At 41.4% G+C, this 27086-nt stretch overlaps 1 protein-coding gene across 1 annotated transcript in view; it reads left to right on the forward strand.

Annotated features, from left to right (window-relative positions):
• Nucleotides 1-19381, forward strand: part of LOC127643695 (carboxypeptidase E) — a 47267-nt gene extending 27886 nt beyond the window's left edge. Inside the window, exons 2-9 of the mRNA XM_052126511.1 lie at nucleotides 8335-8531; nucleotides 11801-11968; nucleotides 12084-12201; nucleotides 12567-12749; nucleotides 14428-14567; nucleotides 14709-14808; nucleotides 17156-17274; nucleotides 17902-19381. Coding sequence (XP_051982471.1) covers nucleotides 8335-8531; nucleotides 11801-11968; nucleotides 12084-12201; nucleotides 12567-12749; nucleotides 14428-14567; nucleotides 14709-14808; nucleotides 17156-17274; nucleotides 17902-18000 — 1124 coding nt within the window. The 3' untranslated portion in view covers nucleotides 18001-19381. The remainder of the gene's footprint in view (nucleotides 1-8334; nucleotides 8532-11800; nucleotides 11969-12083; nucleotides 12202-12566; nucleotides 12750-14427; nucleotides 14568-14708; nucleotides 14809-17155; nucleotides 17275-17901) is intronic.
• Nucleotides 19382-27086: the final 7705 nt, after the last annotated feature.

Genomic DNA, 27086 nt, shown 5'->3' on the forward strand with positions numbered 1-27086 from the left:
TATGGTGTAAAAACGTCTGAGTGCTGCCCTCTTCAGGTTGAACGGTGGCTACTGCAGTTGCATTTTCCTATTGGCTGTTTGCGGTACTTCGTGACGTAAGCAGGTTCCAGCTCACCACGCCAGATTCATGTACATGTCGTCTTGCGACCGTGTGAGGAATAATAATAACATAGAGTCTGACAGCAGCTGTCAATTAATCCGTCACTACGAGTCTCAGGTGTTTTAATATATTTTCTCCAATTCTTTATTATACGAACAAAGACACTTTTTCGTCTCGGGAGCTCCGGATAGACCCATTTTTCTGTTGCAGTTTTTTTTTCCAGTGTTTTCCTGCTCTGGCAAGAAAAAAAGGCTGCTCCGCGCATGTTCAGTGTTTTCTTATTAACTATTTTTATAGTGACTTTGTAATTAAAGGACGATGAAATAAAATGATGCCGAAATAATAATAAAGATAAAAAATTATACAGACTAAATTGAAATGCGGGACACTGCTTATGACTTGCGGGACGCGGGACAAAGCTTCCACCCTACCATACGACCTGTGTCAGACATGCTTGTGTCGCGTCTCAGGTGTGTTCAACACTGTGTTGCGTCATAAAAATAAAATGTTTAGGTCACTGTGTCAAGTTAAATATAGTTTAATACTCAATCTTTAAACACATATTGAGATCCCTTAGTTCGCATTTGAACCCTTAGTAACGCATATCTGTGTTGTTTTCTTCACTGTATAAACTGTGTTTTGCTCACACAGCTGAAATTTCACTTACTGCCCTCTAGAGTATAAAGGTGGTACTGCGGTTAAATGCATTAATTATTTTAACGCGTTGTTTCTTGTATAATTAATCGCGCGTTATTAACGCGTTAACTCGACAGCCCTAATATTAACATTAGTTAACAGTATCTAGTATCACAGTATCACAATGAGCAATACTTTTGCAGCATTTATGTTAGTTAGTGTTCCTTTTTACATAGACTAATACAATATTTACAGTTGTACAGTTTTCATTAACATTAGTTAAAGGAATATTCTGGGTTCACTATGAGTTTAGCTTAATCAACAGCATTAGTGGCATAATTACCACAAAACGTAATTTTGACTTGCCCCTCCTTTTCTTACGATTGAAGTGAGTGGGGCAATTTTTGGAGAGTTTAAATGCAGAAATGTGAAGCATATAATTTTAGAAAAGAACCTACATTAATTCATCTGTTAGAACTCATGTATTATTTGAGCTATAAAGACTTGTTTAAATTATATATTTTTACAGTCGTTTTAGGGTTTGTTGTCATTACATCATCATGGCAATGAAGTTGTAAAATTGTCTATAACTTTACACAGGTTAGTTAGGGATTTTATCACTCTAAAATCCTGTTTTCACACATAATGTTGTAACTATACTTTTGAAACAGTGAGTATTTTAATGTTTAAGGATTGACCCCATTCACTTCCATTGTAAGTGCCTCACTGGAACCAAGTAAAAAGTAAAAATACAGTTTTGTGTTAATCAGTATTATGCCACAAATGCTGCTGAATGTGATTAACTTGTATTGAACCCGGAATATACCTTTAATGCATAATGAACTAACATTAACTAACAACGAACAATATTATATTTTTTAAATAAACATTAACCAAGATTGATAAATGCTACAAAAAAGTTAATAATACCTATTTCATGAAATAATGTTGATGTATAGAAATTTTAGGTAAAGTTTTACCCCTTACCCTTTGACCATTTGATGCTATAGCTGTTGTCTTATGCATAGATCTGACAAAAAATATTCAGTGCATCAAATTTACTATGTCAAAACTCCACTACAGTGTCAACTGTCCCCCAGTTATGCTTGTGTTTTCAGCATATTAAAAATAATAATTTGACTCAATAATTTTATCAAATCGAACTGAATCATGACCAAATTCCAGTTTTATGCATCATGTTTGTTGTCAAATAACTTTTATTAAATCAAATCATTGTCACAACATATACTTTTTTTACACCCTTATGAATGACATAGAAAAAAGTTTTCAAATTATTTCAGACTGAAATTTTGCTAATTTGTTAATTTGACAGTGTATGAATTTATATCTAGTATTAAATAAACGCAACACACAATACATTCCATTGATATATTGCCATACATCAGTGTTTTTATTCACTATCTTTTTTATTAAGGGGAAGTATTCTCCTTAAATTCCTTGATTGTGAGTTTGTGGCGAAGAATTAATGTTACACTCGAGATCCTGACATAAACATTTCAGTAAACTGTGTTAAAAAAACAAATCAAAACAGAAAACACACACACAAACTCATTCATACAAACATGGCCAGCCTGGGAATATTTTGCTTTGGCTTTGTCTTTAACATCTGCAAAAGAGTTTGGCTGTAATTTAATTTTAAAGTAATTGGAGCTTCAAAGGCTAGTTGTAAATGTGACAGGGGCATACGTTTTTATTTAAGAGTTTAAACACACACACACACACACACACATGTTGGTCTACCTATCATTATGAGGACTTTCCATAGACATAATGACTTTTATACTGTACAAACTATAGATTCTATCCTCTAAACCTAACACAACCCCTAAACCTAACCCTCACAGAAAACCTTCTGCATTTTTACATTTTCAATAAAACATTGTTTAGTATGATTTTTAAGCGATTTGAATTATGGGGACACTAGAAATGTCCTCATAAATCACATTTATAGCATAATACCCTTGTAATTACTAATTTGTAACTTACAAAATTGTCCTCGTAAATCACAAAACACACACACACACACACACACACACACACACACACACACACACACACACACACACACACACACACACACACACACACAATGTGGATATTCTGTGCATACTCTTTAATTGAACAATGTAGAATATGTAGATGTTCAGAGGAGGCAATGAAATAGACGGCTATAAAAAGGCCAGAGCCTGCAACTACCCCTGCTGAATAAAACAGTGCTTCCATCTGTTTCCAATCTGTGTGCGTGTGTGTGCATGGCAAATAAATATCCATGGGTGCATGCATGCAATACGGTATGCCTTTGTTTTCCTGCTAAACTGGCTTATTGGCTTTTCTCAACTGCTCTATCCAATGTAAACATCCTTCTCAGATTCACACAGCTATTAAAATTGTTATTTCTAACATACAGTGCTTAAACTCTCCTTACAGTGCAATGGCAGGCAACTGTTGTTTACACATTGTGTGTTTGTAAGCTGTTTATCAGAGCAAATAGTCCGTATTATGTGCTTTAACTAACAAAATAGTTCTTATAAGCTCATACAACTCATACATCACAAGTTTTCTCATAAAGAAAACCACAAATGCCCTTTCCATACCTCTGATGATTTGTGATTTTGTTACCTGAGAGATGGATCTTGTTTGTGTGTGCTTGTGTTTGTCTATGTTAATGCCTGTGTTTTGAGCATGCAATTGTTAGGGAGGGTGATTGTGTAAATGCAGAGCCCTACTTTTATCATTACAAACATTTACTGACTGTCGTATCTGAAAACATTTGAAAAGTCATGTATGCTTATTCTATTACGTCTCCATCTGTTCAGTCAAGCCAGCATTATGAATGTTATGTAGATTAAAACCCCATACTTCTCTCTGTCTTTCTCTGTGTGTTGATCTTGACATCTGGCAAGGTGTTCTCAGAGGAATAATTCTCAGTAAATCCATAACCCAGGCTAGATTCAGCCAGCACACTCCATAAACAATGGGAGACCAAGGTTATTAAATTAAACAGATAAAACGTACAGCATCATATTGCAAGAGCATGAAAATTGTCCTTAGGAATAGCAGTGAAAGGGATAGTCAATCCAAAAATGTACTCACCCCAATGTCACTTCAAACTGATAATCATGCACTGTATTCCAAGTTTTCTGAAGCCATGCAATCACTTTGCGCGATAAACGATAAACTAACAAATCATTAATGTAACGCTTAATTAAAATAAAGTAGCTAGGTTGATAACATCAAATCTCAGTTCTGGTGTACATTCCCAAGGGGAGACACCGCAGAGACCATAGCCTGCCCGAAGGGGAGGCAATTGTGTGGAAATACGTCACACGTCTTGTCGGCAGTGTTGCATGTGGAGTAGTCCCCGCGGTAGGTCCTACCCAGAGGGGATGGAGCTCTACAAACGGCAACCGGTGGCAGAGGGGACTCTGCCCAAGGAAGACATGGGTTTACCAACGGGGAAACGTCTCACGGAAAATACATCGCACAGGGTTACAAACAGGAAACCTACCCCAGTACAGGGCCTAATAGCACACAGTTTCTCCATGAACTTGCCAGCCACAGGGCTAAGGAGGAAGGGTTCACAACCTTGTGAACACGGCTGGGGGGTAAAAAGCACGTCTCCCCCTCCAAGAGGGGAAAGGCGCTGTATGGCAAGTGGTACACCAGGCCAGTTGTCCCGCAAACTTACCTGTTCGTACCTGACAACACACGAGACGAAACCGGCTCAATCGCAAAGGTATTGGGTGTTGCCCAGCCCGCTACTCTGCAGATGTCTGCTAAAGAGGTGCCATTGGTCAGGGCCCAGGAGGCTGCCACACTCCTTGTAGAGTGTGCTTGTAGACCTAAGGGGGGTGGCACGCCCTGGGTGTGATATGCCAAAGCGATGGCGCCAATGACCCAGTGAGCGATCCTCTGTTTGGGTATAGCGCTCCCTTTCCATTGTCCTCCGAAGCAGACAAAGAGCTTCTCAGAGCGTCTAAAAAGATGCACAAAGCACGCACTGGACACAGCAATGACAAGGCTGTGTCTGCCTCCTCCTGTTCACCACCTGATCCTGAAACAGGGTCGTAGGAACCTTGGGCACTCGTGAGGAGTGTGAGGTCTGAGAACCAAGTCTGGGTGGGACAGTAGGGTGCTACTAAGATGACCAGCTCCTCGTCCTCCCTGACCAGGGTCTGTGCAAGTAGGCTCAGTGGGGGGAACGCATACTTGTGCAGCCACCATGGCCAGCTGTGTGCCAGTGCATCTGTGTTGAGGGGAGCGTCGGTCAGGGCGTACCAGAGCGGGAAGTGGAACAAGCAGCCGCAGATCGGCGTGATGACCACACCATGCCGGTCTCATATGCATTAACCAGAGCGTTGTGAATGATGCCGAGGATGCCATATGCCCCAGGAGCTTCTGAAATTGCTTCAATGGGACCACCATTCTCAGCCTGAACGACTTTAGGCAGTTTAGCACTGACTGTGTGCGCTCGCTTGTGAGGCGTACCATTATAGATACTGAGTCTAACTCCAACCTGAGAAAAGAGATGCTCTGTACCGGGGAGAGCTTGCTCTTTTCACAGTTGACCTGAAGCCCCGGCTGAGGTGCCTGAGCACCAGGTCCCTGTGCGCGCACAACAAGTCTCGAAAGTGAGCTAGGATCAGCCAGTTGTCGAGATAGTTGAGGATGCGGATGCCCACCTCCCTTAGCGGGGCAAGAGCTGTCTCTGCGACTTTCGTGAAGATACGAGGCAACAGTGACAGACCAAAGGGGAGGACCTTGTACTGGTACACCCAGCCCTCAAAGGCGAACCGCAGAAAGGGCCTGTGCCGAGGTAAAATTGAGACGTGGAAGTACGAGTCCTTCAGATCTACCGACGCGAACCAATCTTGATTGTGGACGCTCGCTAAAATGCGTTTCTGCGTCAGCATCTTGAACGGAAGTCTGTGCAAGGCCCGGTTCAGTACTCGCAGGTCCAAGATTGGCCACAGCCCACCGCCTTTCTTGGGTACAATGAAGTAGGGGCTGTAGAACCCTTTCTTCATCTTGGCTGGAGGGACAGGCTCTATCACGTCCTTCCGCAGAAGGGTCGCGATTTCTCGCACTTCACTGAGGTAAAACGGACGGCGCTGAACCCGGGCGGACGCCTGGCGAACTGAATTGCGTAACCGAGTCGGACGGTCCTGGAAAGCCATCGCAACGGGTTGGGGAGTGCAAGCAATGCTTCCAAGCTCCGGACGAGGGCGTTCTCTGCTCTCAACCGGTGCACGAGGGGGAGAAACCGCTGTAGTGCACCTTAAATCCAACAGCATGCAGAGGTGAATGGAACGGCAGAGGAATTCAGCTCGTTGAAACACAACTTCTCAGCTTCGAAAAAAATCTGAATGAGTGGTTGTGAGCCAGCTCCTTTTATACCTGTATGTCCGGGGGAGTGGCATGCAAATTTCACTCGCCAATTCCCATTGCCCTTCTCTCAAAGATCAGAGGTGTTTGGGGCTCTAAACACATGTATTTTATCAATAAAAGATTCTAAGTGGCTACAATTTCTCTGGAAGTGACAAGCTTGTTCTTTTGATCACATGGGATGGAAACTTTATTTTTAGCTTTATATGCACTTTTTTGTGATATTATGGTTTTTCGCATAAATTTTACTTCAAACTTGGATGGAAACAGCTAATGTGATTGTGTGAAATGTTTCTGTTGTCATTAACTTCTAAACAGCACATTTCACTTTTATTCGTAAATAACTGGTAAAACAACATTTAGTTATTGTTTTTGTTAGTTTATCTAACGCACATGTGTATACATATTTTTGCCACACCCTCCTGTGAAACTACAACAACTTTTGAACAAGATCAGAGAGCTTGGCCATTTTCTTGCTCCCCCCTTACAGTACCTCACCACACTCTGAAAACTGCTGGTATACAGTGTAGAGGTCGACCGATATGGTTTTTTTCAGGCCGATGCCGATCTTTTGAAATCCGGGTCGGCCATGGCCGATAAATGCTGCCGATTTATTTTGCCCGATATTTGGCCAATATGTGCTTGTTTTTAACCTCTTATTTGAACCTTTTATGTGAAAGATAAAATGTAACACAAATAATTACTTAAGATAGACAACATTTCTCAACAAATACATTTATTGAACACTTGACCAATCTGCACTTGTACACTTAAATTAAAAATGTATAATGTAAAAACATATTGTATAAATAATGTATAACAAATATATTAAATAAACGAAGCAGGTGTTATGAACTGCTCCGAGACACGAAGGTTGAGTTCCAAATGCAGCTTTAATTAAGGGGCAATCCAGACACGTAATCCAATATTCAGAGCATCCAAGAGAAGCATAGGCATAACTAGGGATGGGTATCGTTAAGGTTATAATGGTATTACTACTCTTACCGATACTGCTTATCGATCCGGTACTTTAACGGTATTCTTAATGATTCTTTTTGTATATATATATATATATATATATATATATATATATATATATATATATATATATATATATATTAAACAAAGATAAACAAAAGATAAACATTATATAGGCACAGTGATTTAATTTCAGGAAGGTCTACTAACATTACTGTTCAGGTGTGGTCTAAAAAGAAATCTAATAAAGTAATCAATTGTAAAATAACACTGCATAGTTTATCATAGATAGATTAATGCTTATTAATGCAGAAGTTATTCATTCAAGAGCTGTAAGTGATTTTCTCTTTGCCTTTTGTTGTTTGATTCGCAGTAATGGCTGAATCGTCAGCATGTTTATTAGACTGCTTCCCCTTTAAGACCGAGTGCAGATCTAATAGGCTCCTGATGCACCATATTTTCTCCCAACTATTTCCATAACTACGTCCATTTAAAACATAAACTGTGTTTAAGTGAATCTCCAAGCCGGTCGTTTTGACATATTTTTGTGTATAGTTGATCGTTTAGACGCGCATATGAAACCCAAAGTAGCCTTAACCGATAATGTCCGAGCTTACCAAAGCCAGTCCTTCAATAGCCTATAGTGCGTCGGTATCTTTTTTTATTACTTATTTCTCTGCATTGAGTGACAACCCTCTCAAATGTAATACACACAAACAGAACAAATAAAAGTAATTGCAAAATTCTTGCTTACTTATTGTGACATGATAGCAACCCTTCTGCTGTGATAATGCAACTTCAACTACGCTATCAATATCCAAAGTAGCCGAACATCACGTTTGTCGCGTTTTTTCTTGAAGTTGGCAATAACATATCAAAAGTTTTTAATTAAATATAAAGGAGTTATACGAATTTAATCCTTACCGTTTTCTGCAAGGAACTTAGCTCCTTCCTTAGGCACTGTATGAGGTCTGCTCACTCTGCTGGAAAATGACTCTAGGGGCAGCGTGCGTCGAACACGTGTTCCACAACAACACTAGGCTGCCCACAGATGCGCCTGCCTAATAATCGGCTTGATATACTTGGATATTGGCCAATGCCGATTATGTCAAAAAAATTCAAAAAATTGGCCGATTAATTGCCGGACCGATTAATCGGTCAACCTCTAATACAGTGTACTCTCATTGAATGTGTTTGTTTTTTGTGTGTGACAGGTGAGCCGGAGTTTAAGTACATTGGGAACATGCATGGTAATGAGGCTGTAGGGAGAGAGCTGCTCATATATCTGGCTCAGTATCTCTGTAACGAGTATCAGGAGGGCAACGACACCATCATTGACCTGATCCACTCCACACGTATTCACATCATGCCCTCTATGAATCCTGATGGCTTCGAGAAAGCAGCTTCACAGGTAACACATGAAAATCCCAGAGCTGGTGAGAGAGATCCTTTGATCAGGATCTGCTAATTGTTTTAAAAATGTCTTGGACTAAGTTTGAATGAATCTTCTCCTTTTAGGCGATAGATGAATATTTGAATTTTTACCAACCTCTCAAGATAACATTATATGTAATTCATCATGTCATATAAGTAGCTGTCCTGACTGTGGTTATTATCCTGACTGTGGTTGCACAATATACTGAGTTTGAATTATCATTAAGCTGTTTACTGTCTCCCTTGTAATTTAGCATGACACATATATGCTTTGTTATGGGTATATGTGTGTTTAGCTGAATGCAGGGGTGCTGATTTCATAACACTTCACTGTGGTTCACCACATCCTTAAGCTGCCAGTACTCATGCAACTTTGTGATTAGTTCTGGGGGGAATGGAAAGTCCTCTCTGGGCAACTTTGAGCACAGAGGTTAAATCTTTTGTGGGTACATTATTTTGAATTATCAGACTTCACTAGACAGTATTTCTACCTAATATAATCCTTAAAATTAGTTTGTTGGTGTAACATCATGTTGTCAGGTCGATTCAGACATTGATTCCTTTAAAGGGTTGAAAAGAAAAATTGAAAAATATCTTACCTCAGAAGGTCCTAAAAATGCAAGTCGATGGTGATGGTCGATGGAAGCTCCAAAAAGAACAGACAGTCAGCATAGATGTCATCCATACGAATCCACTGGTTACATTAATGTCTTCTGAAGCAAAATTCTAGCTTTTGATATGAAAAAGATTAATATTTAAGTACTTTTTAACTATAAATCATCGTTTCTTTTCGCAGCAGGTTCCGTGTGTGATGTAATAGTGCTGACATGTTCACGTGATGACAGACGCACGTGCCGCACCCGAAAGAGCAGCAGTGTTAATAACTGAGTAGGAAGAACACTGTACAGAAACTTCATTGGTTTTGGTTTTGATCTGTATTTGTATCAGGTTGTTTACTCACAATGGCGAGAGTAAAAAATGTGAGATGTGAGAAAATGTTACGTCCATAACATGCCAAAGCAAATACGTCACACAAGAGGCCATGTGAACTACACTCTCTTGTGAATGTGCAAACTGCTACTGACTGGAAGAGATGATTTATAGTAAAAAAAAGTATACTTAAATATTGATTTTTACACCAAAAGGGATAGATTCGCTTAAGAAGACGTTAATTTAATCAGTGGAGTAGTATGGATGACATTTATGCTGTCTGTCTGTGATTTTTGGAGCTTCAAATGTCAGATTACATCCACTTGCATTTTAACGACTATTTTTCTTCAAACTCATCAAATAGCAATGTGTCGGGGGCCTGGGTAGCTCAGCGAGCATTGATGCTGACTACCACCCCTGGAGTCACAAGTTCGAATCCAGGGCGTGCTGAGTGACTCTAGCCAGGTCTCCTAAGCAACCAAATTGGCCCGGTTGCTAGGGTGGGTAGAGTCACATTGGTTAACCTCCTCGTGGTCACTATAATGTGGTTCTCGCTCTCGGTGGGGCATGTGTTGAGTTGTCCCCTGTGCGCTACATCTCCGCAGTAACGGGCTCAACAAGCCATGTGACAAGATGAGTGGATTGATGGTCTCAGAATCGGACGCAACGCCACCACGAGGACCTAGAGCTCATTTGGAATTGGGCATTCCAAAATGGGGTGAAAAGGGGGAGAAAAAAATAACAAAACAATTGCAATGTACCATATGATGTGGTAAAGCTTTCAAAGAGAAGAATACAACCAGCCTATTTATTTTACAAAAATATAGCGAGTAATAGCTAAGTATATGTCTATAACTTCACAGAAAATAAACAGAACATAAAATATCACATAGCATAACTTAGTAACCTAGTAAGGAGGCGATTATCTTTCAAATGATCCCACACACAAGGTAATCGAATGCATAGATCATTAGATAATCCACATGAAGTACTTATGTGCACAATGTGCACACACCCTCTGGCCATATGGCATCTTGCAATGATGAATGTGAAAACACATACAGCTTTCCTGGAACAGATGACGTCATCGGAAATGGTGTAGCATCATGAAATGCTAAACCAGATGGACTGGGTTCTGATCGGTGCAAAAATCATCAATATTTGGGCAGAGAGACATGTGATTGGTGACTGTTACATATGGCCACCAGTAGATGGCGCCATTGAGTCAAATGGCACTCTTTCTGTGAAATCTCATTACTAACATCATGTCTGCATGCTATGCAAACCCTTAGTCATTGTTGTGTTTGCATGTGTAATAAATTCTTATGTGCAATTATTATTTGTTATGTGTTTGGAGAAGCTTTTGGACACTTGGAGACGTATTTGTACACTAGGATAAATAATTTTTGTAATGCTATAACGTTTGATTGCTTTGTCATATCAACACAAAATGTTTCTCAGTAACATATTTGATTTGGAACAAAACAAAGGTAGTTTTTTGTTGAACCACCTTATTTAAACTCAGATTTATATAATATCAAATCAGAAAAATAAGAAAAAAGTAGATATTTGGCTCATAATTCTCTGTTTCAGTGATATTTATGTTAGTGGGAGATTCATGGACAGGCATCTAGCCCTGACTTTGATGTTCAAGGTGTATAAGGCATAGAAAATTGAACTTCTCCTTCCCAGTGCTAAACTTTTGATACTATTCATAATCTCAGAAATATAACTTAGACAGCTGCATTTTAATACTGTAATGTAAATATACAGTAATAGAATCTCACAACTACAATATTCTCAATTCTAAATATACAGCAACTTTAAACTTTTACTCTAGATACTGAGAGGATAAGTAGATCGCTTTAATTATTTATTGATAGATACATTATTTTAATGCATGTAGTCTTACCCACACTGAAAAAGTCTGAATCAATTTGACTACATTAAGTTACATCAACTTAAGTAATTATAGTTCAGGTAGAAATAGCTCTTTAAAGGTTACCGCTTTTTACAGTCCATTATTTTGTTATTGTTATTATGAATACTTTATCCATTAATACTATTATGAATTACTTTTGTAAAGTGAGATTGTTTTGGTGTAATGATGTGATGAAAAAATGTATCTGATAGTAGTTCTATAAATATGATATACTATGAAATTTGGTTGATTTGAAAAGATTTACAATAAGATTCTCCAAAAATTCTCAAATTGTGATCCACTGGAAAAATAACAGCATACAGGTTTGGAACGACCGGGTTAGGTGAAATACTCCTTTACAAATTGAGTTTATTTTTCATAATGTGTGTGTGCAGCCTGGTGAGATGAAGGACTGGTTTGTGGGCCGCAGTAATGCTCAGGGTATTGATCTGAACCGGAACTTTCCAGACCTTGATCGCTTCGTCTACATGAACGAAAGGGAGGGAGGAGCCAACAACCACCTCCTGAAAAACATGAAGAAAGCCGTAGATGAAAATACAAAGGTGAGAGAGGGTTAACAAATATTGTTGCATAATATTAACAGTGTTACACAATTTGGAGCATAACAGCAGGTAAAATGAATATGTTCAGGTATAATTTGACCTGTGTGTGTTACAGCTCGCACCAGAAACTAAGGCTGTCATTCACTGGATTATGGACATTCCGTTTGTCCTGTCAGCCAATCTGCATGGTGGAGATGTGGTGGCCAACTACCCATATGATGAGACACGCAGTGGTGAGAGACTACACACAAGAAAATAAACAAACACAAAATAATATATTGTGTAGGACCTCTCATTGACTTTTGCTAATTATGTTATTCTACAAACTTTATTTTTTTTTTTAAATCCCTAAACCGAGACCAAAATTTCTGATTCTAACGTCTACAGCTTTCAAGCTACATCTGCCAAACTAGGTTCAGACCTTCAGACTATTGTATGTCTTTTCTAACTGATCAGACTAACTGTTTGCACAGCGGACAAATCCCATAGACTTACATTGACAGAAAGTACAAATGGACCAACAAAATGCTTGTTAATTCAAACTTAGATAGAACCAGCATCTAGTAAAAAGCTTTCTTCTCTATGTATGTTTTTCCAGGCTCTACACATGAGTACAGTGCTAGTCCAGATGATCTGGTGTTTAAGAGTCTGGCTAAGGCCTATTCCAGCTATAACCCAGTGATGTCTGACCCAAACCGGCCACCATGCCGCAAGAACGATGACGACTCCAGCTTTAAAGAGGGCATCACTAATGGAGGAGCCTGGTACAGTGTACCTGGAGGTACAGTGTACATCTTCAGTAAATCAATCATCTGGTGCCTGTATCAGTTGTGGTATAAACATATATAGTGAGATCCAAACGTCTAAGACCACATGATTTTTTTATTCATTTAGTTTAGGGATTTTTTTAAATTTTTAAGCAATTATGATATTATGTAACATGAAGAAAACTATTTAAAATGATACACTATATCTAGGTCACTAATCAAAGGGAAGCAAATTTGTGACAATGATCATGCTAACTCCTTCATACCAAAAGTTTGATTTACTTACTTCAAGAGCACACAAGATGCATGGAACATTTGGAACATTCTCAAATCATGCTGGTATAACATTAATCTTCACGTTTTGCACAAACATATGGAGTCCAATATATTTTCACTTTCAGAATTGTTATACTGATTAATTAACAATATTAAGAATATCAAAAGTGATATTAATATAAAATAATTGATATATTAATAGTATTAAATATATTATAAATATAAAAAATATATTTCATATACAATAGTAAATATATTATTATTATTATAGATTAAAGGGCTAGTTCACTAAAAAAATGAAAATCCTCTCATGATTTACTTACTTTTAAGCCATTCTAGATGTGAATGACTTTTCTTCTTCAGCAAAACCAAAGTGAAGATTTTTACAAGCATATTTCTGCTCTTTTTGTCCACACAATGGAAGTATACAGGTGCCCTCAGTCTGCTGGCTATTTGATGATCCAAAAGTCATTTGGGCAGCATAAAAGTGATCCATACAACTCATATCGATCAATTAATGAAGTAAATCAACAGGTTTGTGTATGTGACAGGGCAGAGGGCAGGGCCGGGTCGTGATTCTACACACCTGGCCCCTTATCAGGCTAATCAAGCCTCTGAGAGGGATAAAGGCTGACAACGGATGGTGGTGTGACAGAGAGAGAGCGTTTACAGGCAGCTGTCCGTGTGTGTGTTTGTGTCTTTCATTTAAGTTCTTTATTAAAAATATTATTTATTTTGTCAAGCTGGTTCTCGCCTCCTCCTTTCCATTAATCTCTTTACAGTGTAAAAAATAAATCTATAATTAAAACTTTATTAACTTTAAAAAATCGCTTCCTGCCAGCATCAGTGACGTAAGTGCAATGAAGCATTCACACGAGAAGTCGGAAGCACGTGCTTTGTATACAACAGAGGAACGAACATCACGTGAGAGTTAGGTAATTTCAAACACCAACCGGAAGCAACGATTTAAAGTTAAAAACTCTTAAATTATTGATTTGTTTCTTGCACCAACCTATCAGATTGCTACAGAAGACATTATTTCATTGACTGGATTCATGTGAATTACTTTTATGCTGCCTAAATATGACTTTTAGACTGCCAGCAGACTGATGGAACCTATATACTTCCATTGTATGGACAAAAAGACAAAAAGTAATCCACATCTGGGATGACTTAAAGATAAGTAAATCATGAGAGGATTTTCATTTTTGGGTGAACTAACCCTTTAAAACATGATTTGCAAAGGGCATTGATAAATTATTTCAAACTTTGTAAACTGAATGTCATCTTTAGTTTTTGTCCTGAATTTTTATGTACTTAGCCTACAAACATGAAAGACAATCAACATAAGAATATTATGAAAACCTATGTTAAATCCATATGCTTACTCTCTCTCTTGTTCTCTCTCTCTCTCAGGTATGCAGGATTTTAACTATTTGAGCAGCAATTGTTTTGAGATTACTCTGGAACTGAGCTGTGATAAGTTTCCTCCCGAGGACACACTCAAGCAATACTGGGACCAGAACCGCAATTCACTTGTCAGCTACATAGAGCAGGTACAGTGGATTCCTACACTTTTACATTTGTTACAAAATGTTGATAGAGAGTTGTTTTGTTTTCACTGAAGCTCAAACTCACATAGCGAGGATTAGAAGGGGGGTATATTTATCCCTTTTGATCCGTCCTGTCCTTCATAGGTTCACAGAGGAGTGGCAGGATTTGTTCGTGATCTTCAAGGCAACGGCATCTCAAATGCCTCTATCTCTGTTGAAGGAATTGACCATGACATCACAACAGGTACACACAAAAGTACACACCCATATCTGGATTAATAAGGAAAATATGTTGAAAGGTGATGTGTGTCATTTTTATGCCACTAATATTGCTGAACAGAATTGGAAAAATAGGCTTACAAAGGTTTCACGGAGTCTTCCAGAACACTCAATTAGGATGTTATTGGTCGTCCAAACAGGCAGTCCAACGTCAAATTCATGCAATTATTTGAGCCAAAGTTGCTACTGAATGTCAGGGTGGTCGGGATGCTCCAGCATATTTTTTATAGTGGCACTGAGCCACAGTATTTACACGTTTTCAACATCGCTGAAAAAAAATTTATGCATTTCTTCCACAGAAATGCTTAATGCACGGTATGTAGTCTATTTGACAACATCACCTAAAAATAATGTCAAATGTTTTGACCTGTGCCTGTAGATCTTAACACTTTGTGCACAAAACACCATGACGGTAACAATCAAAAAAAATATATATATATATATTTTTGAGTAATTCTGAGTAGAAAATGAACTTCAGACTTTATAAAATAAGAAGTTGGTAAACCTAACAATGAATCAACCAGAAATCAACTAGCAAACAGTGACACCATGCAAGCTCATTAATTATTCAAGCCAGGTGTATGCTAGGAACAGCAACTTCGAAAAGTCAAATTTACTTATTTCAGTTACCTGTGAAATGTAATCAAATGAGCAAATAAATATTTGGATTGGTACACGATGATGCATTGTAAAGATAACAAGCAATCATAAATAATGTTTACTTAAAAGCTAGAGCATCAATTTGTACATGTTTGAATGGAGTAGAAATGTAGAATTTACGTATTATTTTCAAAGTTCACGCTTTAACTTATTAAATGTAGAAAGTACTTACTTTTTCTACTATTTTTACTTCCCCAGAAAATTACGTTTTTTTCAGTGGCTTACTTGTAGTTGTCTCTGCATATTAAGCTGGGAATATTTAGCTGGAATATAAGAGCAATTATTTTGAAAAAATTACACAGTCCACCATAAAAATTAGCTCCACTAGTGAATCTCCACCAGGGGTTCGGAGCCTACTAGGGGGCCTCAGCAGACTTCCAAGTAAACTTCTAAATGACTTAATTTAAAATGAGTATTAAAAAACTTAATTTAAAGGGAAAGTTCACCAAAAAATGAAAATTCTCTCATTATTTACTCATCCTCATGCCATCCCTGATATGTATGACTTTCTGTCTTCTGCAGAATACAAGCGGAAGATTTTTAGAAGAGTATCTCTGCTCTGTTAGTTCTTACAATGCAAGTGAATAGTGACCAGCCCTTTGAATCTCCACAAATCACATAAAGGCCACATAAAAGTAATCCATAAGACTCCAGTGGTTAAATCTGTATCTTCAGAAGTGATATGATAGGTGTGGGTGAGAAACAGATCAATATTTAAGTTATTTTATTTTAATATAATTTTATTTAATATAATTCTCCAGATTTATGGTAAAAAGGACATAAATGTTCATGTAATTTTTGCATCTTCAAAGGTCTGGTCACCATTCACTTGCATTTACTTGTAAGGACCTACAGAGCTTAAATCGTTTTCTAAAAATATTTGCTTGTTTTCTGCACAAGAAAGAAAATCATACACATCTGGGATGGCATGAGGGTGAGTAAATGATGAGAGAATTAACATTTTTGGGTGAACTATCCCTTTAAATGTGAAAATTAGCTCAAATTAATATTGTTAAAGCAGTTCAATGGCAATGAGGAAGCAAGAACCGGCATGACAATATAAATAATAGTTTAATGAAGAAATAAACCAAAAGACACAAACACACACATAGGACAAACAGCTGCCCGTAAATGTTCTCTCTCTGTCGCACCACCGTCCGCAGTCGGCATTTATCCCTCTTGGAGGCTTGATTAGCCTGATCATTGTAAATGATTAGAGAATTTGTATTTTTTGGTGAACTATCCCTTTAAATTAAGTTTTTTAATACTCATTTTAAATTAAGTAATTTAGAAGTTTACTTGGAAGTTTGCTGAGGCCCCCTAGTGGCCCCCAAAGCCCTGGTTGAGAATCACTGTTGGAGCTAATTTTTAAGGTGAACTGTGTAATGTTTTCAAAATATATTCCAGCTAAATATTCCCAGCTTAATATGCAGAGGCAAGCCACTGAAAAAACGTTTTTTTTTTTTTCTGGGGAAGTAAAAATTTTTAGAAAAAGTAAGTACTTTCTACATTTAATAAGTTAAAGTGTGAACTTGAAAATAATAAGTAAAAAAACGACAGAACTCGTTAGGTTTTATTGAACACTTGGACTGCCCTCTAGGGGCCATAGCTGGAAAAAAGAAATTCACTTTTAAAGCTGTCTCTTTCTTCAGCTAAAGATGGTGATTATTGGCGCTTGTTGGCTCCTGGCAACTACAAAGTATCAGCATCTGCTACTGGATACCTTACTGTGGTGAAGAAAGTGGCTGTTCCCCACAGCCCTTCTACACGGGTAAACACACTTCTCTATACACATACTGTATCACATACAATAGTACATAACATATACACACACACACACACACACACACACACACACACACACACACATATATATATATATATATATATATATATATATATATATATATATGTGTGTGTATATTTTATTTATTTTTTTACAAATTTTCATATTAGTAGTTTCCTGGTATGTCCCCATTTAGTTTTTATGACAAAATACACTCAAGCTGGCATGGACTCCACAAGTTTGTGCAAACCTGATGATACATGTTATCCCAGCATGATTTGAGGATGTTCCAAACAGCATCTTTTTTTGCTTCAATGCAAACAAAGAATTCTGACCTTTTGTACAAAGGAGTTAACAAAGTCAATACCACAGGTTTGCTCAGTAAAATAGTTTGATTAGTAATCTAGAAATAGTGCTGAGTCTTAAATATTTCCTCTTTATTTTAGCTAATAAAATGTATTTGTTTACATTTTTTAAAATCCTAATCCCTATTTATTTCCAGATTTAAATAACAATCTCAGATTTTCAATATGCTCTTAGACTTTTGGACACCACAGTAGCCACGCTTCTCTCTCCTCATAACATCCTTTTCTCATGCCTCCCCTCTTTCAGCTGGACTTTGAGCTGGAGTCACTGGAAGAAAGGAAGGAGGAAGAGAAAGAGGAGCTCATGGACTGGTGGAAGATGATGTCAGAGACGCTCAACTTCTAGTTGAGGCAGAGGCTGTAACAAGCATTCTGGGTGTAAAATATTTATTGTTGTCATGTGTGTGTACATCAAATTCAAATTTAGTTTGTTTTGATTGCTTTACATGAGTGGCACTGCATCTGGACTCTATACCATATTTATAGAACAGTCATAATGCATATTAAGCACTCATACATATTGACAAACGCAACCATTGGTAGAGCTGGGCTGTATTGTTTTGCAAAGGATATTGTTTGTTAAAGTATCACCATACTGGACAAAGTTTGCCCTTTAGTGGAATACATCTATAGTGGTATCACCACTAAATTAAATGCTATGTAGTCTAGGTGAAGTGCCCCTATAGTAAAGAACAATGCAGTTTAATGTTGATCCTACTTCAGTATCAATCAACCTGGTTAATGTTATTTTAAGGCATTGTGGATAAATACGGTACATTTACATACAAAAGAAAAAGCAACCGTTGATATTGTGGAAGCCGTTTGGCTGATCTATCTCTCTTTTGTAACGTGTTTTACATTGACATTGTGAGATTCTTTTGTAGCTACGGTCACCTGTCACATCAACCAATCAGAGAGCACTGTGTTGTGATGAATGTACAGTACGTGTCAGCAATTATTATTACTATTTATTCTGTTTGTGACTGACTATGACTGAAGCCAATGTAGACAACACTCATTTACGCATGATCACAAGTCTCTTTCTGTTCAAACACTGTCATGTGGGTTTAAATAATGTTGTTTGATGTTATGATTGCTTTTGATAAAGCTGTTTCATTTATTAATACTTTAATAACTTTGAATCTCATATCCAGATAATTGTTCAGAAAGAAAATGCAAGAGGTGAACTCTTATATTATGTTATAAAAACTATATAGGAAATTAAATAGTTATCAACAAGTATAATCTATGTTTGTAAAGCAGAGAGTTACATTTCAGACCATGAAACAACTAATTTGAATGGCACAAATAAACAAATATATGTTTATTTATATGTAGAGAGAAATCTTAAGGTTTTTTAATCTGTACCAAAACTGTACTATCTATAGTCTTTATTTAACATTCTGTAATATATTGTCCTTTTTGTCTGTTTTTCTCTAATATGAAACATGTTAAACACAAATTCTAAATCATTCGGCATTATGATCAATTCTACAATCCAGCAATGTATCATTGGCAACCCCACCCAAGTGTCAACCTAAGACTTGTGGGAAATTTCATGCAATTCAAAATTAAACCCAAAGCTAAATGCCAAAAAAATGGCATTTCAAGCCAGCTTATATATTTCTCTTTTGAAACTTCAGTAGTAAGTCTTGTATTATGAATGTATTAATGGTTTTATTGAATGATGCAATTCACAGTTAATAAACTTCCCTTTCTGTTGTCAATCAGTTCTCTGTATTTTGTCTATAAAGCAAATTTTTTACTCTGAATCATTGCAAATATTCATGTCTTTAGTAATTAACATTACAATGAATGGAAGTACAAGATTGTTGCATTAGTAGGTCATGATTATATTTTAATTCTCCATGTCTTACTGTGCTCCCACATTTCTTTTTTTTTTTTTTTGCCAAAACAATAAATAAAACACCTAAATGTAAAATATAATACACATAGAACTTCAACACAAACTTAATATGAGACAATCGGTAATGTAAAGAGTAGAGTGGTCATTCTTTTTTTTTTAAGGTTGTTTGAAAGGCACCTTAAATTTAGCAAAGAATCCACTTTTTGATTAATGTTAGCTATGGGTTCTAGTTGGTTTTTCTGGGCTCTTAAAAGCATGGAGCTATAAAATTCCTGGAGAGCTATTCGTTAGATATTCATTTCGTTCCCAATTCATCTTTATTGCTGCGCCCGAATATCCATTCTTCCCTACTATAATGTTTGCCAAAAACAGTATGCCAACGTAGTATGTCCGAATACACAATATTCATGATGAAGCAGTAGGCGAGAAGTACCGGGATGACATATTTCCTGCGAGATTCTGAAATGCGGATCGACCGCACACTTTACGATCCCATAATCCCTCACGAGCTGAGGCGATGTCAAATTTAAAACTCTGGATTTAAATGAACGCTGTTGAATCGCGAGTGGGATGGCTCTTCTCAACTATAAGTGCTATATATACCATGATAATTGTTCCTTGTGCTTAAATGGTGCTTGTTTAACAAAACATGAGTGGATAGTTTTCACGGTTGTTGTTCTTACATCATATATTTAGGTCACGAGACAATTCCCACATAGGCCTACCTGGATATGAACTCAGTTATTCATACTACTCGCATACCTAAAAGAACGTACTGTTTTGCCGGCAGATAAATGCGTCCTTCATAAAATACAGTAGGCCTACACACTTTTACAGTATGGACGCAGCAAATGACTGTGCTCAGCTAACGCATGGTTCCCAGAAAACTAGCGAAACGGAGGCTGTCATCTTTGCTTATGGGCGCTCATTTCCAGGATCAGGTGTCACGTGGCTAATCACTCATTAATGGGAATTGATAGGGAAAAATATAAATCAATTTCGTGCTTTTAAGAGCCATTCAAAAATACTCAGTCACTGGATGACGATGTGCTATAATGTAATGAAATAATTTTAATTTACATTGTTCTTGGAATTATTTATTATTGCATCATAAAACACAACTACTTTTGAATGACTGTCTATGGAGAAACATGCTTTTGGCCATCGGGAGGTGTAGTTCCAGCATCTACCAGCAGGGGCTAACCAGCCAATTCCTGACCCCCTGCTTTAAGGGTGCACTCAGTAATTTTTTGAAGTATGTTGAAGCGACACTCCTTGCGTCTGAAACCGCATATTGTCACAGTATGTACTAGTCTGTATTTGATAAGAAATGCATTTCTACGCCAGTAAAACAGTACGCTCTTTAGGTATGCCAGAGGCAGTATAAATAGAATTTAGACATACTAACATCTGGGAACGTATGCATGTTCTGTGACCAGAATATATGACCTGACAACAACAACTGTGAAAATAACCCACTCAAGTTCGTTTAACCAAGCGGCATTTAAGCACAATGAGCAACGTTCTTTGTGTATACAGCATGTACTGCTGAAAACAGCCTTCTGCACTGTTATTTTCTGCCATTTGTTCTAAATCCAGTGTTTGAATGTGACATATCCTCAGCTCCCAATGCATTGTGGGATAGAAAATTGTTCAACCTATCCACACTTCAGATTCACACCGGAAGTAGTAGGTTATCCGGGCATTTCTCGCTTACTGTCTAATGAACTGTATGGATTCGGACATACTACTCCACTGGCATACTGTTTGGAAGTATGGCTATTCGGACGCAGGGACTGATACCTTGTGGCCTGGATGCTGCATCATTAAAACACAGTCAATTTCAGTTTCCAATGCCATTATAGAAATTCACTATGTACACTAAACCAGGATTAACTTAATTCCATGAGTGAATGTGTCCAATAACTGTGCAGTTACTGAGATTAAGCTAGTAGTATTAAGATGGTCACGTGATGCTAACATGGCTGCCCCAATGAGGTGCCCTGGCTCCTTTTAAAATAAAAGAGCTTTAATATTGTTACAGACTGAACAGAAATATCACCAGTGACCAGAATATTTTCAAAGTGCATAATTTCCAATCAAGCTGGGATTTTGCCAAATTACACAAAAAGGGTGAAAATATTATTCAATGTGTGTGTGTGTGTGTGTGTGTGTGTGTGTATATGTATTCAGCATACATAACATTTTATCTGTGAAATTAGCTTTAGCATGACAGAAGAAATCTGCCATTTTATTTCAAAAATAAATATTATTTATTTTAAAAATGTCATTTCAATGATCACCATCATTTCACGGAGATCCCCCAGGTGGATAGAACTGTTGCGCTCCACTTATGTCCCGGAAGCACTACCACCTGGCGGGGCCGCCCTGTACTCCCTTCCCGGTCCTGTAGAGCAACAGCCTCGCTCACCGCGAAGGCCTACAGCGCTACCGGACGCGCCGCTTCCGCCCTGCATGCCATGGCTCTCCTGCAGGTCCACCAAGCCAAGGCACTTCGCAACATGCACGGGGGTGGTCCTGATCCCGACACGCTGCAGGAACTGCGCTCAGCGACCGACCTCGCCCTGAGAGCGACGAAGGTCACAGCGCAGGCACTTGGGCAGGCGATGGCCACTCTGGTGGTCCAGGAACGTCAGCAATGGCTGGACTTGGTTGAGATGCGTGAAGCTGACAAGACTCGCTTCCTCAACGCCCCTGTCTCCCAGTTCGGCCTCTTCGGCGACACCATTGAGGACTTTGCCCAGCAGTTCTCCCCGGTGAAGAAGCAGACGGAGGCCATTTCGCACATCATGCTGCGCCGCAAGCTTGCCGCCACGGCCCAGGCCCCACCTGCTCGCCGAGGGCGTCCTCCCGCGGCCAGAAGACCTTCTGCTCTGCCCCAACCTGGGCCCAGCTCTCAGCCCCGGCGTCGAGCAAACCGCAGGAAGCGTACGCCCCCTGCCTCAAGATCCCTTCGAGGACCTGGAAGGCTCCCAAGCGTCCCTGAGACAGCGGATCTTTTGTTTTTTCATTTGCCGCACCCCCTGACGGGGGCTGCGGTACCCAAATTCTCAATAAAAGAGATATTTCCTTTACCTCTGGGTCACATGGCCCGCAAATGCCGTTCTCACGGCACTTTGCTTTCAGGCCTCAACAGTCTCGGTGCCCAGGATACGGTGCTTCCGCCCTCAGCCCCACGACTGTTCCCCGGCTGGCCGGTTCAGACGAGTCCAGAGGATGCCAGCATCAGACCTCCTCCTCAGTCACGAACCCGCCCCCTGCCGGGTGCACGGAACAAGGTAAGTGCTTTGAGTTTATTCTCAGCACCAGAGCCTCGGGACGCCACAGCGCCTCCTGATGCCGCGTTACCTGTTCCGCACTGCTGGGAAGCCCCGACGGGTACGTCCAAAATACTTGTCCCCTTGGTGCCCCTAGCACGGAGCTTAGAGGCATGGCTTTCACTGCCCAGCTCGTCACGGTGGCTGCACCGGACCATCCGACTCAGTTACGCAATTCAGTTTGCCAGGTCTCCACCCCCCTTCGTGGGCGTTTGTTCCTCCGCAGTGCACGGCGAACATGCCCACTCCCTGCGCGAGGAAATCGCCTCCCTTCTAATCAAGGACGCGATAGAGCCTGTCCCTCCGACCGAAACGAAGAAGGGTTTCTACAGCCCTTACTTCGTTGTACCCAAGAAAGGCGGCGGCATACGACCGATCTTGGACCTGCGAGTTTTCAATCGGACCTTGTCCAAACTCCCATTCAAAATGCTTACCCAGAAACAAATTCTATCTGGCGTCCGGCATCTAGATTGGTTCGCAGTGGTAGACATGAAGGACGCGTACTTCCACGTCTCAATTCGCCCTCGACATCGACCCTTTCTACGGTTCGCGTTCGACGGCCAGGCGTATCAGTACAAGGTCCTCCCCTTCGGCCTGTCTCTGTCCCCTCGCGTCTTCACGAAGGTCGCAGAGGTGGCTTTTGCCCCGCTACGAGGAGCGGGCATACGTATACTCAATTACCTCGACGATTGGCTCATTTTGGCCTCCTCGCAGGAATGACTATGCGCACACAGAGACCAGATGCTTGAGCACCTCGGCCGTTTAGGGTTTCAGGTCAACTGGGAAAAGAGCAAGCTCACCCCGGTCCAGAGCATCTCTTTTCTCGGTTTGGAGTTAGACTCAGTCTCAATGACAGAATGTCTCTCCAACGAGCATGCTCAGTCAGTGCTGGAATGCCTCGCTTCTTTCGAACCAGGCACCGTGGTCCCTTTGAAACGTTTCCAACGGCTCCTGGGGCATATGGCATCCTCCGCGGCGGCCGCGCCACTGGGGTTGATGCATATGAGACCACTTAAGCATTGGCTCCAGACTCGAGTCCCGAGACGAGCATGGCGCCACGGCACGCACAGCGTGGAAGTTACCCCCACCTGCCGCCAAACCTTCAAACCCTGGACAGACCTCTGCTTTCTACGGGCAGGAATACCCTTGCAGCAGGTGTCCCGTCGCATTCTGGTTGCAACCGACGCCTCCAAATTGGGTTGGGGCACCGTGTGCAATGGGCGCGCAGCCGCAGGCCGGTGGAACCGAAGAAATTTCTTCCGTTGATTCGTGGCAAGCATGTCCTAGTCAGGACAGACAGCACCACGGTGGTGGCCTACATAAACCGCCAAGGTGGAGTACGCTCCCTCCACATGTCACAGCTCGCCCGTCGTCTCCTCCTTTGGAGTCAGCAGCGACTGGAGTCACTGCGTGCCACTCACATCCCCGGCAACCTCAATGTGATAGCGGACGCGCTGTCAAGGCAAAACTTGCCCGATGGAGAGTGGAGGCTCCACCCCCAATCGGTCCAGCTGATTTGGGACAGGTTCGGCAAGGCCCAGGTAGACCTGTTTGCCTCCCAGGAAACCTCCCACTGTCCGCCCTGGTATGCCCTCACAGAGGCTCCCCTTGGGACAGATGCTCTGGCGCACAGCTGGCCCGCGGGGCTGCGCAAGTACGTTTTCCCCCAGTAAGCCTTCTTGCACAGGTGCTATGCAAGGTCAGGGAGGACAAGGAGCAAGTCACTCTGGTGGCCCCCTACTGGCCCAACCGGACGTGGTTTTCGGATCTCACGCTCCTCATGACAGCCCCTCCCTGGCGAATTCCCCTGAGGAAGGACCTTCTTTCTCAGGGACGGGGCACGCTCTGGCATCCGCATCCAGACCTCTGGAATCTCCATGTCTGGTCCCTGGACGGGACGCGGAGGATCTAGCCGGCCTACCTTCGGCCGTCATAGACACTATTAACCAAGCCAGAGCCCTTTCGACCAGGCAGCTTTACGCCCTGAAGTGGCGTCTGTTCGCGGACTGGTGTTCTTCCCGAGCCGAAGACCCGCAGAACTGTGCAGTTAGGTCAGTGCTCGTGTTTCTTCAGGAGAGGCTGGAGAGGAGGCTGTCCCCCTCCACCCTCAAGGTGTATGTTGCCGCTATCGCGGCCCACCACCACACGGTAGACGGCAAGTCTCTTGGTAAGCACGACTTAATCGTCAGGTTCCTAAAAGGTGCCCGGAGGATGACACCCTCCCGGCCTAACCTGTTTCCCTCCTGGGATCTCTCGGTCATCCTTATGGGACTCCGGAGACCCCCCTTCGAGCCGCTTGACTCAGTTGGACTCAGGGCCCTCTCTCTCAAGACCGCCCTGCTGATCGCGCTCGCTTCCATCAAGAGGGTCGGGGACCTGCATGCGTTCTCTGTTAGCGACGCTTGCCTGGAGTTCGGTCCGGCGGACACTTTCGTGATCCTAAGACCGCGACCGGGCTACGTGCCCAAAGTTCCTACCACACCCTTCAGGGATCAGGTGGTGAACCTGCAAGCGCTGCTCCGGGAGGAGGCAGACCCAGCCCTTTCACTGCTGTGTCCAGTACGTGCCTTATTTATTTATCTGGACCGCACACAGAGCACCAGACGCTCTGAGCAGCTCTCCGTCTGCTTTGGAGGACAGCAGAAAGGGAATGCTGTCTCCAAGCAGAGACTCACCCACTGGGTTGTCAACACCATTTCCCTGGCTTATCACACCCAGGTCGTGCCCCCCCCTTTGCGGGTCCGAGCCCACTCCACCAGGAGTGTTGCGTCCTCATGGGCACTGGCTAGGGGCACTGCCCTAGCAGACATTTGTAGAGCAGCGGGCTGGGCAACACCTAACACTTTTGCGAGATTCTACAATCTCCGAGTTGAGTCAGTATCGTCCCGTGTTCTCTCAGGTCCCGAGCTGTAGAACTCGGTGGCACGTCCACGATCTGACCGGGTGAATCGCTTGCACCCAGCGCCCTTCCCCCTAACCAGGGGAAACAGTGCGCTTCATTCCCAGGAGATCCCAGGTTTGGGACACTGGTTGACTCCTCCTAGCCCTCGTGGGTCGCAGTTCTGCGGAGGAACTCGCCGACCCAAACCACTGCGGGTACCGCAAGCTACCCTGTACTGGTATAGGTGCCCCACAGGTAAGGCCTCCTGTTCGGACTCCCCCTGTGTGTAAAACCACGGTTCTGTCCCCTCACGAGTTGACTCCATGTTTCCCTTAGGCAGTTACAGCTGCCTCGGTTGCCGTGCTGTATGCTTCCCCCCTCTGCGAGGCTGGATCTACCACCGCACTACTTTTCTGCATAAGACCTAAGTATAGGCCATGCGATGTATTTGCCACTCAAAATTTACCTCCCCTCCCGGGTAGGTGTGGCCTCTGCAGGGTCTTCTCCGCCCTAATAAGGGCTAAGACCCCCTTCCCTCAATGCATGTAAGGGCCCCGGCCATAGTTGCTCTATGCGAGAAACATAGAGAGAAAAGAGGCCCAGCCAGGCTGGCCCGTTCCCATGTTGGCGGCCATCACCTTGTTCCCCCCTCCAGGGTAACGATAAGGAATCCTGATGGCTTAAGTGGGGCATTGGGGAAGGGTACGTGCAGCCTGATACAGTTGGTCGTTCTGCACGTAGGAATACCTGCTCGCTCCTGTATCAGCAGATCACGTACACGGCTCAGTGCATGGCTCTTTTTAAGTGGACCCCTAGTGTCGCTTCTCTGACACAACGTGTAGAGAGCGACAGAAGGGGAAGGTCTAGGTTATGTATGTAACCTCCGTTCCCCGATGTAGGGAACGAGACGTTGTGTCTCCCCTGCCACGTCGCTGAGCCGAGCCCCTGTTGTGGCCGGACCATTTCCGGCTCCTCAGGAAAATCCTGAATGAACTCCCGTATTTGCGCCGCTTAAATACCCGTATGTCCGGGGGCGGGACATGCAAATACTGGTTGCCAACTCTCATTGGCCTTTTTTCATAGTTCAGAGGTGAATATCGGTGCTCAAGAGAGACCCTTAGTGTCGCTTCTCTGACACAACGTCTTGTTCCCTCCATCAGGGAACGGAGGTTACATACGTAACCTAGACGATTCCCTCTGTGGTGGGAATTTTCATGACTTTCAGAAAAGAAAAGAAAAGAAAAGAAAGACAAAAATGACACATCTCCAGTGATGTGTGTACTGTATAATATTTAATAATAATATTTATACCATGATCAATGGAAACATGTAAATGCTTCACGCTG

Source organism: Xyrauchen texanus, chromosome 5, assembly GCF_025860055.1.
Source record: "Xyrauchen texanus isolate HMW12.3.18 chromosome 5, RBS_HiC_50CHRs, whole genome shotgun sequence".
Classification (NCBI taxonomy): domain Eukaryota; kingdom Metazoa; phylum Chordata; class Actinopteri; order Cypriniformes; family Catostomidae; genus Xyrauchen; species Xyrauchen texanus.